General features: G+C 45.2%; 3 protein-coding genes across 4 annotated transcripts in view; 1 reads left to right on the forward strand and 2 right to left on the reverse strand.

Moving 5' to 3' along the window:
- Positions 1-6,085, forward strand: part of LOC144484901 (uncharacterized) — a 28,661-nt gene extending 22,576 nt beyond the window's left edge. The window contains exon 5 of the mRNA XM_078203270.1: positions 4,857-6,085. Within this exon, the coding sequence (XP_078059396.1) occupies positions 4,857-6,074 (1,218 nt within the window). The 3' untranslated portion in view covers positions 6,075-6,085. The remainder of the gene's footprint in view (positions 1-4,856) is intronic.
- Positions 830-18,816, reverse strand: part of LOC144484888 (uncharacterized) — a 56,734-nt gene continuing 38,747 nt past the window's right edge. Inside the window, exons 1-2 of one of the 2 annotated variants that reach the window (XM_078203252.1) lie at positions 3,395-3,497; positions 830-2,951 (exon numbers count right to left, since the gene is read on the reverse strand). In XM_078203252.1, coding sequence (XP_078059378.1) covers positions 1,731-2,573 — 843 coding nt within the window. In that variant the 5' untranslated portion in view covers positions 2,574-2,951; positions 3,395-3,497 and the 3' untranslated portion in view covers positions 830-1,730. Of the gene's footprint in view, positions 2,952-3,394; positions 3,498-18,816 lie in introns of those variants that run through there. The other variant, XM_078203253.1, reaches the window with a different exon arrangement.
- LOC144484883 (uncharacterized) lies at positions 15,988-17,321 on the reverse strand. The gene has a single exon (XM_078203246.1). The coding sequence runs from the start codon at positions 17,264-17,266 to the stop codon at positions 16,088-16,090; it is 1,179 nt and encodes a 392-aa protein (XP_078059372.1). The 5' UTR covers positions 17,267-17,321; the 3' UTR covers positions 15,988-16,087.

An 18,816-nucleotide genomic window follows, 5' to 3' on the forward strand; every position in this document is an offset into this window, starting at 1 on the left:
CGGGTGCTCTGGTTTCCTCCCACAGTCCAAAAGATGTGCTGGTTAGGAGCATTGACCATGCTAAATTCTCCGTCAGTGTACCCGAACAGATGCCAGAGTGCGGTGACTAGGGGATTTTCCCAGGAACTTCATTTATTCGTGTCACAAGTCGGCTTACGTTAACATTGCAATGAAGTTACTGTGAAAATCCCCGAGTCGCCACACGAAGGTGCCTGTTCGGGTACACGGAGGGAGAATTTAGCATGGCCAATGCACCTAACCAGCATGTCTTTCGGGCTGTGGGAGGAAACCGGAGCACCCGGAGGGAACCCACGCAGACACGAGGAGAATGTGCATACTGTGATTCAAGTCGGGAGTCGAACCCAGGTCCCGGCGCTGTGAGGCAGCAGTGCAAACCACTGTGCCCTACAGAGAGGTGTTGGGAGCTGTTGATTTTACAAGCTATCCATGTTTTCGGAGCCATCACTTCATGTCCTGGTCTGAGAAGGATAGAGAGAAGTCTGTTCATAAGATATAGGAGCAGAATTAGGCCATTTGGCCCATCGAGTCTGCTCCGTCATTCGATCATGGCTGATATGCTCCTCATCCCCATGTTCTTGCCTTCTCCCCATAACCTTTCATAAGTTCAGATGTTCAATTGTTAAAGCTAAACTTTCTCCTTTTACTGTTAATCGATACTGTCCTTTTTTATCTTTGACTTGTTACATTTTTAATGGTTAATAAACTTACTGAATCACCGTTTAAAGTATTCTTTCGAGCCACATGGTTAAGTCACTGGAACCTGGTGTGATTGACAGTTATGGAGTTATTGTAAACAAGAGAACCCCATAAATCTTAGTTCAAATAAATCAAAGTTCTCACAAATGGAATGCTATCCTTTATTCTGAGAGAAATTGAACAGAGAAGTAGATATTATGCTTCAGTTATACAGGGCGTTGCTGAAACTGCATCTTGAACACTGGGTGCAGTTTTGTCTCCAATTAAACAAAGGATTGTAGGATCCCTACAGCACAGACAGAGGCCGTTCTGTCCACTGAGTCTGTACCAAACACCATCCCATCCAGGCCCTATTCCCATAACCCCACACATTTATTCTGCTAATCCCCCTCACACAAGGGTCAATTTAGCATAGCCAATCAACCTAACCCGCACATCTTTGGACTGTGGGAGGAAACTGGAGCACCCGCAGGAAACCCACGCAGACACGGGGAGAATGTCCAAACTCCACACAGACAGTGAATCGGACCAGGGACCCAGGAATTGAACTTGGGTCCCTGGCGCTGTGAGGCAGCAGTGCTAACCACTGTGCTGCCGTGCTGCCCCATTTTATAAATACTATGGAAGCAGTTCAGAGGAGGTTTACTAGATTGATTCCCATCCAGTAGTGTGAAATGTTAACTCTGTTTCTCTCTCCATAGATGCTGCCAGACCTTTTCTCAGTCCAGTCCTTTCTGTATTTATTTCAGATCTACCTGTTGTGGTAGGAAAAACACTATTTACTATCCAGGATAAAATACATGTCCTTCATCAGCTTTTGTGGATCATTTCAGAGGAAATGTGCTCTCCCAGGCTCAAAGAGCATCAGCCCACTGGAAGCAAAGTTGTGAGACCGGCCAGTCCAGCAGAAAGAAACCCTCCGACCCTCCCACTTCACCTACTGTCAGAATGAACATGGTTCAGTCCTGGATGTGATTAACAGCAGCAATACCAGCAGAATCCAACCTCTGTCATCACTTGTGAACTCGCTGGTGTCTCCGCAGGCTGGATGACTGAGTGAATCCCTTCCCACACACACAGCAGGTGAACGGTCTCTCCCCAGTGTGAACTCGCTGGTGTTCCTGCAGGTTGGATGACGTTCTAAATTTCTTTGTGCAGTGAGAGCAGCTGAACGGTCTCTCCTCAGTGTGAATGCGCTGGTGGATCATCAGATCCCCAGAACGTTTGAAACTACTTCCACAGGCAGAGCATTTAAAGGGTCTCTCCTGGGTGTGAGTGAGATTGTGACTCAGCAGGCTGGATGAATGAGTGAATCCCTTCCCACACACAGAGCAGGTGAACGGTCTCTCCCTGGTGTGAATTCGCTGGTGCTCCCGCAGGTGAGATAACGTTCTAAGTGTCTTTGTGCAGTGAGAGCAGCTGAACGGTCTCTCCCCAGTGTGAATCCGCTGGTGGATCATCAATTCCCGAGAGCTTTTGAAACCACTTCCACAGTCAGAGCATTTAAAGGGTTTCTCATTGCTGTGAGTGACTTTGTGTTTTGACAGGTTGGATAACTGCATAAATCCTTTCCCACACACCAAGCAGGTGAATGGTCTCTCTCCAGTGTGAACACGCTGGTGTCTCTGCAGCTCGGGTAAATGAGCGAATCCGTTCCCACACTCAAAGCAGATGAACGCTCTTTCTCCAGTGTGAACCAGTTGATGTCGCTGCAGATGATATAACCGAGTGAATCCCTTCCCACACACAGAACAGGTGTACGGCTTCTCTCCAGTGTGAATACGTCGATGGGTTTGCAGCTCAGAGGGGGTTTTGCAACCCTTCCCACAGTCCCCACATTTCCACGGTTTCTCCATGTTGCAGGTATCCTTGTGTTGCTCCAGGTTTGACCATCAGTTGAAGTCTCACACAGAACAATATTATGGTGCCCTGCTGTGATGGTGCAATATTGTTTACGGCCGTGTAACTGGGAGGCTCTTTCCACAGTCAATGCACGGGAAAATCTCAGTTGATTGTGTGTGTGCGTGTGTGTGTGTGTGTGTGTGTGTGTCAGTCCTGTTCCAGTCACGCTGATGTTTAAAGACTGCTAAAGCAGGCAGAACAGAGAAACATTTCCCCTTCTGGGTTCAAAGGCCGATATCATTCAGGTCCCGATGAATTGAGTGAGTTTGTCAGATGTTGACGTGATGTTTGATTTGAGATTTCTGTCTGTGAAATCCTCACCTTCTGATATCCTGTAAAAGGAGTTAACAAAATTCATCATTTCAATACAGGATAGAAATTCAAAACAGACAATTCTAGTTTCTATGGAATATTCTTTCCTCTCTCATTCCCCAAAAGCTGTAAATCTCCATCCCACACACTCTCCCTCCATTCTCACTCTGCTGTATCTAATATTCACCCTCCCAATTCTCCTGAAGGTGCTGATTGAGGCTGATTGACAGATCCATGCTCACAGCTTCCTGTCCTGGAAACAGCTGAAAATCTTCAAGCTGACAGTCACATTAAAGTTTTACATTTGGACATAAAGCAGGCTGATGATGTGTGTAATACACTGTATTACCTGGATACAGATACATGAAGAATGTGAGGAAGATCTGCATTGCGGCAGCGAGTGGTGACCTGGAAGTTAAAAATTACTCCAGAATGAGAAGAGAAAAGAAAGTGTTTTACTCACAGATGTTGATGACTGGAGAAGTCTGAGTCTGTCTGAAGCTCAATCTTAATTCAGAGAGAAGCAGCAGCAGCTTTGCTGGGCAGGAACGAGCAGCTGAACAAGCTCATTGTCCACTTCCGCATTCAGACAAAGGGGGAGCTCTGATTGGCTGGAGGTCCAGAGTCCTTCAGGTCCTCCAACTCCCCCATTGGTCAACACCTCAGCAAACAGGTCAGGGGGTGGGCACTCCCCCGCACATGCGCAGCTTCCCCTCTCCCTTGGACATGCGCAGTCCCGGGGAAGGGGGAGATCACTGGTGGCCGGAGCCACCAGCCGGTTGCCTGGAAACCTTGGCTCGAGGGGGAGGGGAACAATGGGTGGGGGCGGGGCTCCCGGGTCCGCGCGGCGGAGATCCCACCCCCTGACCTTGGGGGAGTGGAAACTTCCTCCTGTCGCCAACCTCTGTGAGTAAAACACTTTCTTTTCTCCCCCTTTCCATTTCTTTTCTCATTCTGGGGGAAATTGGGGACTTGCAGCAACTGAAGGGAAAGGAAGTGAGTCCAGTCTGGACATTCCACACATTGTTAGTCCAGTCAGATAGACATATATCTGTCTGGCAGCCTGCATGGAGATTTTCAGCTCTCTGTGTCCAGGACAGGAAGCAGTGAGCATGGATCTGTCAATCAGCCTCAATCAGCACCTTCAGGAGAATTGGGAGGGTGAATATTAGATACAGCAGAGTGAGAATGGAGGGAGAGTGTGTGGGATGGAGATTTACAGCTTTTGGGGAATGAGAGAGGAAAGAATGTTCCATAGAAACTAGAATTGTCTGTTCTGAATTTCTATCCTGTGCTGACATTGATGAATTTTTCAAACTCGTTTACAGGATATGAGAAGGTGAGGATTAACAGACCAAAATCTTGAAACAAACATCACACCAGCATCTGACACCCTCACTCAATTCATCGGACCTGAATATTATCGGCCTTTGAATCGAGAAGGAGAAATGTTTCTCTGTTCTGTCTGCGAAAACAGGTCTTTAATATCAATGTGACTGGAAAAGCACCAAGGCACTGATACACCCGAGTGACAGTGTTCCAGTGCACTGAGTGTGGAAAGAGCTTTAACCAGTTACACAGCCTGAAAATACATCACAGCATTCACAGCGGGAGAGACTGTACCCGTGTTCTGTGTGAGATTTAACTGACTGTTTAACCTGGAGAGTCACAAGGACACCCGCACCATGGAGAAACGGTGGAAATGTGGGGACTGTGGGAAGAGATACAGAGCCCCCTGTGACCTGGAAATCCATCGACGCAGTCACACCGGGGAGAGGCCATTCACCTGCTCTGTGTGTGGGAAGGGATACATTCAGTTGTCCCACCTGCTCAGACACAAAGTCACTCACAGCAATGAGAGACCCTTTAAATGCTCTGACTGTGGAAGCGACTTCAAACGTGCTGCGGATCTGAGAGAGCACGAGCGCATTCACACTGAGGAGAGACCGTTCAGCTGCTCTCACTGCACAAAGACATTCAGAACATCATCCAACCTGCAGCAACACCAGCGAGTTCACACCGGGGAGAGACCGTTCACCTGCTCTGTGTGTGGGAAGGGATTCACTCAATTATCCAGCCTGCTGAAACACAAAGTCACCCACACCCAGGAGAGACCCTTTAAATGCTCTGACTGTGGGAGAGGCTTCAAAAGCTCTGGTGAACTGATGTCCCACAAACGCTTTCACACTGCAGAGGGACTGTTCACCTGCTCTGTGTGTGGGAAGGGATTCAATCGGTCATCCCACCTGCAGACACACCAGCGAGTTCATACTGGGGAGAGACCATTCACCTGCCGTGTGTGTGGGAAGGGATTCACTCAGTCATCCCACCTACAGAATCACAAAGTCACTCACAGCAATGAGAGACCCTTTAAATGCTCTGACTGTGGGAGTGGCTTCAAAAGTGCTGCGGATCTGAATATCCACCAGCGCATTCACACTGAGGAGAGACCGTTCAGCTGTTCTCACTGCACAAAGAGGTTCAAAACCTCATCCAATCTGCGGGTACACCAGCGAGTTCACACTGGGAAGAGGCCATTCACTTGCTCTGTGTGTGGGAAGGGATTCACTCAGTCATCTGGTCTGACAACACACAAAGTCACTCACAGCAATGAGAGACCTTTTAAATGCTCTGACTGTGGGCGTGGCTTCAAAAGTGCTGCAGATCTGATGATTCACCAGCGCATTCACACTGAGGAGAGACCCTTCAGCTGCTCTCACTGCACAAAGAGATTTAAAAGTTCATCCAATCTGCGGAAACACCAGCGAGTTCACACTGGGGAGAAACCATTCCCCTGCTGTGTGTGTGGGAAAGGATTCACTCAGTTGTCCAGCCTGCTGAAGCACAAAAGCACTCACACCCAGGAGAGACCCTTTCAATGCACTGACTGTGGGACTGGTTTTGAAAGCTCTCATGAACTGTTGATTCACCAGCGAGTTCACACTGAGGAGAGACCGTTCAGCTGCTCTCACTGCACAAAGAGATTTAAAAGGTCATCCACACTGCGGATACACCAGCGAGTTCACACTGGGGAGAAACCATTCCCCTGCTGTGTGTGTGGAAAGGGATTCACTCAGTCATCCAGCTTGCTGAGACACAATGTTACTCACACCAAGGAGAGACCCTTTAAATGCTCTGACTGAGAGGCCGGACTCAAAACCTCTCAGGAACTGATGATCAACCAGCGCATTTACACAGGGGAGAGACAGTTCAGCTGCTCTGTGTGTGGGCGTGGCTTCAAAAGCTCTGGCTAATTGGTGTCCCACCAGCGCACTCTCACTGCACAAAGAGATTTAAATGGTCATCCAACCTGCAGGAACACCAGTGAGTTCACACCGGGGAGAGACCATTTACCTGCTCAGTGAGTGTGAAAGGATTTACTCGGTTATCCAGACTGCACAGACAGAACATCACTCACACTCTGCAGAGATCCTTTAAATTCTCCGAATGTGGGTGCGGCTTCAAAAGCTCTTGGGAACTGATGAGACGGAGACAGGAATGAGATAGAGAATCTGGTGAACTGGTGCGGCGGCAATAATCTCTCCCTCAATACCAACAAAATGAAGGAGACTGACATTGGTTTCAGGAAGCGTAAAGGAGAACATGTCACTGTCTACTTCAATGGGGACGATACAGAAATGGTCGAGAGCTTCATGTTTTTAGGTGTCCCAATCACCAACAACCTGTCCTGGTCCCCCCCATGCCGACACTATAGTTAAGCCCACCAACGCCTCTACTTTCTCAGAAGACTAAGGAAATTTAGCACATCAGCTATGACTCTCACCAACTTCTACAGATTCACCAAAGAAAGCATTCTTTTTGGTTGTATCACAGCTTGGTATGGCTCCTGCTCTGTCCAAGACCGCAATAAACTACAAAGGTCGTGAACAAAACCCAGTCCATCACGCAAACCAGCCTCCCATCCATTGACTCTGTCTACACTTCCCGCTGCCTCCACAAAGCAGCCAGCATAATTAAGGACCCCACCCACCCCAGACATTCTCTCTTCCACCTTCTTCTGTCAGGAAAAAGACACAAAAATCAGGACATGTACCAACTGACTGAAGAGCAGCTTCCTCCCTGCTGCCATCAGACTTTTGAATGGACCTACCTCACATTCAGTTGATCTTTTTCTGCACCCTCGCTCTGACTGTAACACTACATTCTGCACCAGCTTCTTTCCATCTCGATGAATAGATTATCCATTTTACTTTAATTTTCCTCACTTTGTGAGCATGTGCAGTGTGTTTAATTGGATCCTGATTGTTTTGAACTCAGTTTCTCTCTGGAGTGTCAATGCCTTGATGATGTCACAATGATGTCACAATCCCCTGGCCACATGAACCATTTCATCTCCTGCTGTGTCTCAAGTAGCTGTGTGTGTTTGGGACCCGCTCTTCACTCCATCTCACCATGAATTTAGGCTTGCTATTTTTCACATGGAACAAATCACATCTGTACACTCACTCCGGTATCCCAAAATCATGTCACACATTGTTAACTCTCAGATGCGCGGATGAAAAGATCAAAGTGAGTGTCTGTCTTTCTTATCTCCCCCTACTATTTCATGTAGTGGCCGGGCTTTCAAATGTGGAATTTTTAATGTGGACAAAGATGTAAATATCACCCAGAGAAAGTGATCAACTTATTCATCCCAGCTACACATTCCAGACTTGCACTTGGACTGTAGGTGGATACCAGATTGATATATTCCATTCAACCACATCCAAGGTGAATTATTCCAATTCCTTTATTGTCCAGGAAAGTATATTCACAATATCTTTAAAACAGAAATTAAACATTCCCATTTGATTTCAGGTATTAACATATTCTGTTAGTTTGTTCTTTATTGTCAATGTCAGGCTGGGGTTGTTCCCCTTGGAGCAAAGGAGGTTGAGGGGAGATTTGATAGAGGTGGACAAGATTCTGACAGGTTTAGATAAGGTGGACAAAGAAAAGCTGTTCCCATTAGCTGATGGGCCAAGGATGAGGGGTCAGAGATTTATGGTTTTGGGTCAGAGATGCAGGAGGGGATGGGAGGAAGAATATTTTGATGCTGTGAATGGTAATGACCTGGAACTCGCTGCCTACGAGGGTGGAGGAAGTGGAGACAATAAACAATTACAAAGGAAATTGGATGGGTATTTGAGGGGTTTTAGACAGAAATGCTGACTAAAGATCTCTTACCTTCCTCACTCCCTCTCACTCTGTGATCCTTGTGAAATCTGAAACCAGGTATTCACAACAAGTCTCAAAGAGCATCAGCCCACTGGAGGCAAACTTTGTGAGACCAGCCAGTCCAGCAGAAAGAAACCCTCCCCATTGACCAACTGTGAGAATGAACAAAATGCAATCCTGGATGTAACTGAGAGCAGGAACAATAACAGCAGAATCCAACCCGTGTGATCACACCGTGAGTTCACACCAGGGAGAGACCGTTCCCCTGCTCTGTGTGTGGGAAGGAATTCACTCATTCATCCAGCCTGCAGAACCACAATCTCACTCACATCAATGAGACACCCTTTAAATGCTCGGATTGTGAAAGTGGTTTCAAAAGTTCTCGGGATGTGATGATCCACCAGTGCATTCACACTGAGGAGAGACCGTTCAGCTGCTCTCACTGCACAAAGAGATTTAGAACGTCATCCCACCTACGGGAACACCAGGGAGTTCACACTGGGGAGAGACCGTTCACCTGCTGTGTGTGTGGGAAGGGATTCACTCAGTCATCCAGCCTGCGGGAACACCAGCGAGTTCACACTGGGGAGAGACCGTTCACCTGCTGTGTGTGTGGGAAAGGATTCACTCAGTCATCCAGCCTGCGGGAACACCAGCGAGTTCACAAATGATGACAGGGGTTGGATTCTGCTGTTCTTGCTGCTGTTAATCACATCCAGGACTGAACCATGTTCATTCTGACAGTTGGTGAAGTGGGAGGGTCGGAGGGTTTCTTTCTGTTGGACTGGCTGGACTCACGACTTTACTTCTAGTTCGCTGATGCTCTTTGAGCCTGGGAGAGCACATTTCCACTGAAAGGACATTTATTTTATCCTGGATAGTAAATAGTGTTTTTCCGACCACGACAGGTAGATCTAAAATAAATACAGAAAGAGCTGGAAAAACACAACACGTCTTGCAGCATCTGTGGAGAGAGAAACAGTGTTAATGTTTCACACTACTGGATTGGGAATCAATCTTGTGAACCTCCTCTGAACTGCTTCCAATGCATTTATATCCTTTGTTTAATAGGAGACAAAATTGTACCCTGTGTTCAAGGTGCAATCTCAGCAACGCCCTGCACAACTGAAGCAGAACATCTTTACTTCTATGTTCAATTTCTCTCAGAATAAAGGATAACATTCCATTTATAAGAACTTTGATTTATTTGAACTAAGATTTATGGGGGTTCTCTTGTTTACAATAACCTCACATGAGCAGCCTGGGAATGGAGGGATACAAATGATTGGTCTAGTTGGACCAAGGAGCGGCACAAGCTTGGAGGGCCGAAGGGCCTGTTTCCTGTGCTGTACTGTTCTTTGTTCTAATCATAAATCACACCAGGTTCCAGTGACTTAACCATATGGCAAGAAAGGATATTTTAAACGGTGAATTCAGAAAGTTTATGAACCATTAAAAATGTAACAAGTTAGAAAGATAAAAAAGCAAAGTATGGATCAACAGCAAAAGGAGGAAAGCTGAACTTTAACTTCTCCATCCTTCTCAAACCAGGACATGAAGTGATGGCTCTGAAAACGTGGATAACTTGAAAAACTAACAGCTCTCAACGTCTCTCTGTCGGGCACAGTGTGAGGCACTGCTGCCTCACAGCAGAGGGTTCGAGTCCTGGCTTGGGTCACTGGCTGTGCGGAGTTCGCCCATTCTCCCCGTGTCTGTGCAGGTTTCCTCCGGGTGCTCCAGTTTCCTCCCACAGTCCGAAAGACGTGCTGGTTGGGTACATTGGCCATGCTAAATTCTCCCTCAGTTTACCCGAACAGGCACCAGAGTGTGGCGACTGGGGGATTTTCAGAGTAACTTCATTGCAATGTTAATGTAAGTCTATGTGTGACATTAATAAACAAACGATAAAAAAAGTTAACTTTTAAACACTTTTACTGAATTGGTTTCTCGAATCCCTTTTTTATACTTTCAAAATGTAGAAAGCCCAGCTCAGCTAATTGTTAGGAATTAGTGAATTGGTCTATAACTTGTCAATAATGCAATTGATTTGGTTTTTAGCTAATTGCACATATTGTCTTAATTTTAAGACATATCTTTCTCTCAGACGATATCTCTTAGCTTGGGGTAGCCTGATAATTGGGTCAACCGATAATTGGTTCACATCAGTCATTCAATGGTGAGACATCTTGAACAGGAGCCGATTCATTCCCTCCGGTCAAGGTTAACAAGTCCTTTCATCTTTCTTTATTCTGTCAGCATGGGAAGGGAACATCTGATAATTCCCACAGCATTTTAACCATTCTTAATGTGTTTATAATTCTAAGTTATAAACTTGTGTTCAAATTTACATTTCCAGCCTTTATAACATATGTATTAATGAATCATTTATTATTTAATTGTCTCACAATTAAGGCTGTCTATTTAACTAATCTGGCTGCTTTCCAATTGTGGGAACTTCAGGGCACAAAAAAGGTAGTTCGAGTCATAGAGGTTTACAGCATGGAAACAGGCCTTTCGGCCCAACTTGTCCATGCCGCCCAGTTTTTACCACTAAACTAGTCCTAATTGCCCTGTAATATTACTCATGATCTGTGCTTCCAAGCATTTTGAATGTGCATCTACAATAAGCAAACACATGTGATTCATGAAAGGCCCCCCAAGGGCCACATGTAGTCTGGACCACGGCCTATCAGGCCACTCCCATGGATGAAGTGGTAATGTACCCAGTGTGTTGGGGGGAATGAACTCAGAAGAATCATTCAACACTCAAACCTGATTCAATCGACAAACAGTTTATTGAGCTGGGCCAGCGGGGAGAAGCCACAGGGGCTGACCACGTGCAACTCCACCCAATAAAGAATATGATCAATTCTTATGCAGTTACTTAGTCCATCCCAGCTGGACACAATCCAATCAGAATGGTGATAGATTACATACATTACATAGAGGTGCAATTAAATTAGTATCTGGGCATCATGGGGCTTTGTCAGCATCTCATGAACAGATAGGTGCCCCCATCATGATGTTTTCCAGACCCCCTTATCTACCATCCTTGGGGCTTTCTTTGTACATAGACTGAGTTTGAAAAGGGGTGGATTAAAAGTTCTCAAATGGATGTCAGCACCCTTCCTTTGTTTCAATCTAATGACCACACGGTCTGGGAATCATTTCTATTTAATAATCTCTCCTTTTAAACTCTGTTCTTCAGTATCCAATGCCAGAATTTTCCTTTTCATTGTGTTAATTGTGTCAGGAATAAATCTTTGGACCTGACAGGAAGTTTAACCCAAGATCAATCCAACACAGGACTGGTCAGAATCATTTCATATGTACCAAATTTTAAATAACCATTACAAATTAAAACTCTCATTCTCACATGTGAGTTTTATCCGGATTAAAATTCCTGCATGTTTAGTAAAATATCCTGGAAACATGTCTCTGTCCAGTAAATATGGCTCCAAGTTCATAACTTTTGAAAAAAAACATTTTATTAATTACACTTCCTTTTTTAAATGTTTGACTTAAATCACAGACAGAAAAACTCAAAGCCTGAAGCATTCAACCCACAAATATCATCCATACACAAACAGAGAAACTTAGCATGTGCTTTACAACAACAATAACCAAAATTAATTACTTAAGCGTTCTTGTGATTCTGTTTTTAAAACTTCCAAAAATGCCTTTAATCAAAGACTCAAGGTAAGGTTAATTCCCCAGAAAGATAAAACTTAACAAATGTAGCCCAAAACAATTATAAAACACATCTACAAACATCCACAGAAAACAAATGAAACACACAGATTCTCACAGCTCGTAAATTTCAGTCAATGAATCCTCAGCATTCTCTCTCGCAGTGATAGCTTCTTAAAGTGATAGAGCACTACAAGCTCACAACTCCTTGATTAAAATAAGATCCAAGATCCTTCATTATAACTTAACCCTTTTTAAGCCATTTTATCAGCAACATCTAATCTTTGTTAATTTAAAATCCCAAACACGTTACCACCTGCAATCTCTTTGTTCTTTACCTGGGGTTGAGGTGACAACAATATAAAATTCTCAGTTATTCCAAATTCCTCCAGGCTACACTTAAAATTTCCACATTTAACTGGCTCCAATAAATCCACAATTATAAACTAAAATAGACACGAGTTTCTGGGTGATTTAAAAACAAGTTAAAAACAAGATGCCATAGGAAAGATAGAACAGGAGAAAAGAAAGGAGGGGGAGTTGCACTTTTGATTCAGGAAAACATCACGGCAGTACTGAGAGGGGACATATCCGAGGGTTCGCCCACTGAGTCAAAAGGGGTGAACTGAGAAATAAGAAGGGGGAAATCACTTTGATAGGGTTGTACTATAGGCCCCCAAATAGTCGGTGGGAAATTGAGGAGCAAATATGTAAGGAGATTACAGATAGTTCCAAGAAAAATAGGGTGGTAATAGTCGGGGATTTTAACTTTCCCAACATTGACTGGGACAGACATAGTATTCGAGGCTTGGATGGGGAGAAATTTGTTGAGTGTATTCAGGAGGAATTTCTCATTCAGTATGTGGATGGCCCGACTAGAGAGGGGCAAAACTTCACCTCCTCTTGGGAAATAAGGAAGGGCAGGTGATAGAAGTGTGAGTGAGGGATCACTTTGGGACCAGTGACCATAATTCCATTAGTTTTAAGATACCTATGGAAAATGATTGGTCAGGTCCAAAAGTTAAAATTCTAAATTAGGGCAAGGCCAATGTTGATGGTATCAGGCAGGAACTTTCGACAGTTAACTGGGGGAGTCTGTGGGAAGGCAAAGGGACGTCTGGAAAGTGGGAGGCTTTCAAAAGTGTTTTAACCAGTGTTCAGGATAAGCACATTGCTCTTAGAGTGAAGGGCAAGGCTGGTAGAAGTCAGGAACCCTGGATGACTCGAGATATTGAGGCCCTCATCAAGAAGAAGGAGGCACATGACATGCATAGGCAGCTGGGATCCCTTGAAGAATATAGAGGGTGTAGGAGTAGAATTAAGAGAGAAATCAGGAGGGCAAAAAGGGGACACGAGATTGTTTTGGCAGATAAGGCAAAGGATAATCCAAAGAGGTTCTATAAATACATAAAGTGCCAAAGAGTAACTAGGTAGAGAGTAGGGCCTCTTAAGGATCAACAAGGTCATCTATGTGCGGATCCACAAGAGATGGGTGAGATCATAAATGAATATTTTTCATCATTATTTATTGCTGAGAAAAGCATGGATGTTAGGGAACTTGGGGAAATAAAGTGATGTCTTGAGAAGTGTACTTATAACAGAGAAGGAGATGCTGGAAGTCATAAAGCGCATCAAGGTAGATAAATCCCCGGGACCTGATGAAGTGTATCCCAGAACACTGTGGGAGGCGAGGGAGGAAATTGCGGGTCTCCTAGCAGAGATATTTGAATCATCGATAGTCACAGGTGAGGTGCCTAAAGATTGGAGGGTGGCAAATGTGGAGCCTTTGTTTAAAAAGGGCTGCAGGGAAAAGCCTGGGAACTAAAGGGCGGTGTGATTCACATCTGTAAGTTGTCAGAAGGTATTTGAGAGACAGGATCTACAAGCATTTGGAGACACAAGGACTGATTAGGGACGGTCAGCATGGCTTTGTGAGTGGCAAATCATGTCTCACAAATTTGATTGAGTTTTTTGAAGGGGTAACCAAGAAGGTAGATGAGGGCAGTACAGGTGATGCTGTCTACATGGACTTTAGAAAGGCCTTTGACAAGGTATCGCGTGGTAGATTGTTGCTTAAGGTTAAATCTAATGAAATCCAGGGTGAGTTAGCCAAATGGATACAAAACTGGCTTGATGACAGAAGACAGAGGGTGGTTGTAGAAGGATGTTTTTCAAACTGGAGCCTGTGACCAGCGGTGTGCCTCAAGGATCGGTGCTGGGTCCACTGTTATTTGTCATTTATATTAATGATTTGGATGAGAATGTAGGAGGCATGGTTAGTAAGTTTTCAGATGACACCAAAGTTGGTGGCATCGTGGACAGTGGAGAAGGCTATCTAGGATTGTAGCGCGATCTTGATCAATTGGACCAGTGGGCTGACGAATGGCAGATGGAGTTTAATTTAGATAAATGCGAGGTAATACATTTTGGGCGATCGAACCAGGACAGGACTTACTCCGTTAATGGTAGGGTGTTGGGGAGAGTTACAGAACAGAAATCTAGGGGTACAGGTACATAGCTCCTTGAAAATGGAGTTGCAGGTGGACAGAGTGGTGAAGAAGGCATTCTGCATGTTGGTCAGAACATTGAATACAGGAGTTGGAATGTCTTGTTGAAGTTTTACAAGACATTGGTAAGGCCACACTTGGAATACTGTGTACAGTTCTGGTCACCCTATGATAGAAAGGATATTATTAAACTAGAAAGAGTGCAGAAAAGATTTATTAGGATGCTACCGGGACTTGATGATTTGAGTTATAAAGAGAGGCTGGATAGACTGGGACTTTTTCCCTGGAATGTAGGAGGCTTAGGGGTGAACTTATAGAGGTCTATAAAATAATGAGGGGCATAGATCAGCTAGATAGTCAATATCTTTTCCCAAAGGTAGGGGAGTCTAAAACTAGAGGGCATAGGTTTAAGGTGAGAGGGGAGAGATACAGAAGGGTCCAGAGGGGCACTTGTTTCACACAGAGGGTGGTGAGTGTCTGGAAAAAGGTGCCAGAGGTAGTAGTAGAGGCAGGTACAATTTTGTCTTTTAAAAAGCGTTTAGACAGTTACATGGGTAAGATGGGTGTCGAGGGATATGGGCCAAACGTGGACAATTGGGATGAGCACAGGGGTTAAAAAAGGGGCGGCATGGACAAGTTGGGCTGAAGGGCCCGTTTCCAAGCTGGAAACCTCTATGACTCCATGACTAAATCAACTGTCTGCTGAAAGGGTTAACTTTTCTACAGAACCGAAAGGGGTGGGGAGTGAGAAGAAACTTGGCACACAGTTACATCACTTTACATAATTTTTAAAAACTTCTCTAACAACAAAACAAAGTTGATTTTAAACTTTATCTATGAATTCTTTTGTTCTCTTCCTCAACCTAATTATTTTAATTTGATCAGTTTTTGTTAGGGATGGGTAACTTCTGTTCTTTATAAACTGGTTCACTCATTTTGTTAATTCTACATGGGCTCGGAGAATCAGAACCCAGACTTTATCATCCTTATCATTTTTCTCCTTCTGCCACCACTCCCTCTGTTTTGAAGGAGGGTCATGGGGATTCCAATCAGAACTAATCATTTCATCAGAAGAGTAAAATACTGCAGATACTGGAATCTGAAACAAAAACACAAAATGCTGGAAAATCTCAGTAGGTCTGACAGCACCTGTGAAGAATGGAGCCAAAGTTTCAATCCTGGATGACCCTTCATAACAGCTCTCATGAAGCATCATCCAGACTCAAAACGTTGGCTCTGTTCTCTAATCATTTTATCGATACATTTCTTGTTCTTAGTTTGAGGTTTCAGGTGAGAGGAGAGAGATACAAAAGGGTCCAGAGGGGCAGTTTTTCACTCAGGTCGTGGTGAGTGTCTGGAACGAGTTGCCAGAGGCAGTGGTAGAGGTGGGTACAATACTGTCTTTTCAAAAGCATTTAGACAGTTACACGGGTAAGATGGGTATAGAGGGATATGGGCAAAATACGGGCAATTGGGACTAGCTTAGTGGTAAAAACTGAGCGGAATGGACAAGTTGGGCTGAAGGGCCTGTTTCCATGTTGTAAACCTCTATAACTTCCTAACACCCTGTCACTCTGTGATCCGTGTGAAATCTAAAAACCAGGTATTCGCAACAGGACTCAAAGAGCATCAGCCCACTGGAGGCAAAGTCATGAGACCGGCCAGTCCAGCAGAAAGAAACCCTCCGACCCTCCCCATTGACCACCTGTGAGAATGAACAAAATGCAGTCCTGGATGTAATTGAGAGCAGAAACAATAACAGCAGAATCCAACCTCTGGAATCACTCGTGAACTCGCTGGTGTCTCAGCAGGTGGGATGAAACTCTGAATCCCTTCCCACACTGAGAGCAGGTGAATGGCCTCTCCCCAGTGTGAACTTGCTGGTGTGTCTGCAAGTTGGATGACTGAGTGAATCCCTTCCCACACTGAGAACAGTTGAATGGTCTCTCCCCAGTGTGAACTCGCTGGTGTCTCTGCAGGTGGGATGACTGAGTGAATCCCTTCCCACACTGAGAGCAGGTGAACGGCCTCTCCCCTGTGTGAACTCGCTGGTGTGTCCGCAGATCAGATGAGTTAGTGAATCCCTTCCCACACTGAGAGCAGATGAATGGTTTCTCCCCAGTGTGAACTCGCTGGTGTATTCGCAGGCTGGATAACAGAATGAATCCCTTCCCACACTGAGAGCAGGTGAACGGCCTCTCCCTTGTGTGACGTAGCTGGTGTCTCTGCAGGTCGGCTGACTGAGTGAATCTCTTCCCACACTGAGAGCAGGTGAACGGTCTCTCCCCAGTGTGAACTCGTTCGTGTGTCCGCAGGATGGATGAGTTCGTGAATCCCTTCCCACACTGAGAACAGTTGAATGGCCTCTCCCCAGTGTGAACTCGTTGGTGTCTCTGCAGGAGGGATAACAGAATGAATCCCTTCCCACACTGAGAGCAGGTGAACGGCCTCTCTCCTGTGTGAACTTGCTGGTGTTTCTGCAAGCTGGATAACTGAATGAATCCCTTCCCACACTGAGAGCAGGTGAATGGTTTCTCCCCAGTGTGAACTCGCTGGTGTATCCGCAGGCTGGATAACAGAATGAATCCTTTCCCACACTGAGAGCAGGTGAATGGCCTCTCCCCAGTGTGAACTCGTTCATGTGTCCGCAGGGTGGATAATTGAGTGAATCCCTTCCCACACTGAGAGCAGGTGAACGGCCTCTCCCCAGTGTGAACTCGCTGGTGTCTCTGCAGGTCGGATAACTGACTGAATCCCTTCTCACATTGAGAGCAGGAAAATGGCCTCTCTCCAGTGTGAACTCGCTGGTGTCTCTGCAGGAGGGATAATCGAGTGAATCCCTTCCCACATTGAGAGCAGGTGAATGGTCTCTCCCCAGTGTGGCTGCGTCGATGAGCTTCCAGCTTAGATGGGGCTCTGTATCCCTTCCCACAGTCCCCACATTTCCATGGTTTCTCCATGGTGCAGGTGTCCTTACCTCTCTCTTGACTGGACAATTAGTTGAAACTTCGCCCACACTCAGAACAAGATTACAGTCTCTGCCCGCTGTGAATGGTGTGATATTTATTCAGACTGTGTAACTGGTTAAAGCTCTTTAGTCAGTGCATTGGAACACTCTCATTCAAGTGTGGCAGAGTGTTGATGCTTTTTCACTCACACTGACATTTCAAATCTTTTCAAATCGACAGACTGGACAATCATTTCTCCTTCTGGATTCAAAGTCCGATGATATTGAGGTCCCAAGGAATATGACTCTGTCACGTCTAGACATGACGTTCGAGATTTCGGCCTGTGATTCCTCTTTCAATATCCTGTAAAACGAGTTTACAAAAGTCATCAGTGTCAGTACAGCATAGAAATTCAGAACAGACAATTTCTATGGAACATTCTTTCCTCTCTCATTCCCCAAAAGCTGTAAATCTCCATCCCACACACTCTCTCCCCATTCTCAGCAGGTCTGGCAGCATCTGTATGGAGAGAAAAGAACTGATGTTTCAGAGCTTTGACAAAGGGTCATCTGGACAAGAAACATCAGCTCTTGATGTAGGAAGAGAGATTCCTATTCGCTGATTCAGGCAGGCTCCATTGTGACGTCACAATGCGGAAGTTGTCCAATGAGCTTCAGATTGAAACTTCCTCTTCTGGACAACATCTGGGAGGAAATCAATGTTTCCCCCTTTCCATTTCTTTTCTCATTCTGGGGAAATTGGGGACTTGCAGCAACTGAAGGGAATGAAGTGAATTCGGTCTGTATATTCCACACATTTTTACTCCAGTAATGTAGACATTTATTTGTCTGGCAGCCTGCATGGAAATTTTCAGCTCTCTGCATCCAGGGCAAGAAGCAGTGAGCACGGATCTGTCAATCACACATGAGGATGGCCTCAACCGGGATCTTGGGTTCATGTCACACTATCTGTAACTCACACTATCTGTAACCCCCACAAATTGCCTGGGCTTGCAAAATCTCACTAACTGTCCTGGCTGGAGACAATACACATCTCTTTAACCTGTGCTTCACCCTCTCTCCACTCACATTGTCTGTACCTTTAAGACTTGATTACCTGTAAAGACTCACATTCCAACCATTATTTTGTAAATTGAGTTTGTGTCTCTGTGCCCTGTTTGTGAATAGAACTCCCACTCACCTGATGAAGAGCAGCGCTCCAAAATCCTGTGGCTTATGCCAGCAAATTAACCTGTTGGATTTTAACCTGGTGTTGTGAGATTACTTACTGTCTGAGGCTGAACCAGGCTGTTCACAACCAGGGTGAAATAGTTCATCCCAATATGAGCTTCCAACCACGTCCACATCATCATCAACACCACCTTCATTCAAAGTAATTAATTAATTAACAGTAATGAATCATAAAATACATTGTAGGAGGAGGCCATTCAGCCCATCGAGCCTGCACCGACAACAATCCCATCCAGGCCCTATCCACATATTTACCTGTTAATCCCCCTGATGCCAAGGGTTAATTTATCATGGCCAATCTGTCTAACCTGC

Source organism: Mustelus asterias, unplaced genomic scaffold (assembly GCF_964213995.1).
Source record: "Mustelus asterias unplaced genomic scaffold, sMusAst1.hap1.1 HAP1_SCAFFOLD_130, whole genome shotgun sequence".
Lineage (NCBI taxonomy): Eukaryota > Metazoa > Chordata > Chondrichthyes > Carcharhiniformes > Triakidae > Mustelus > Mustelus asterias.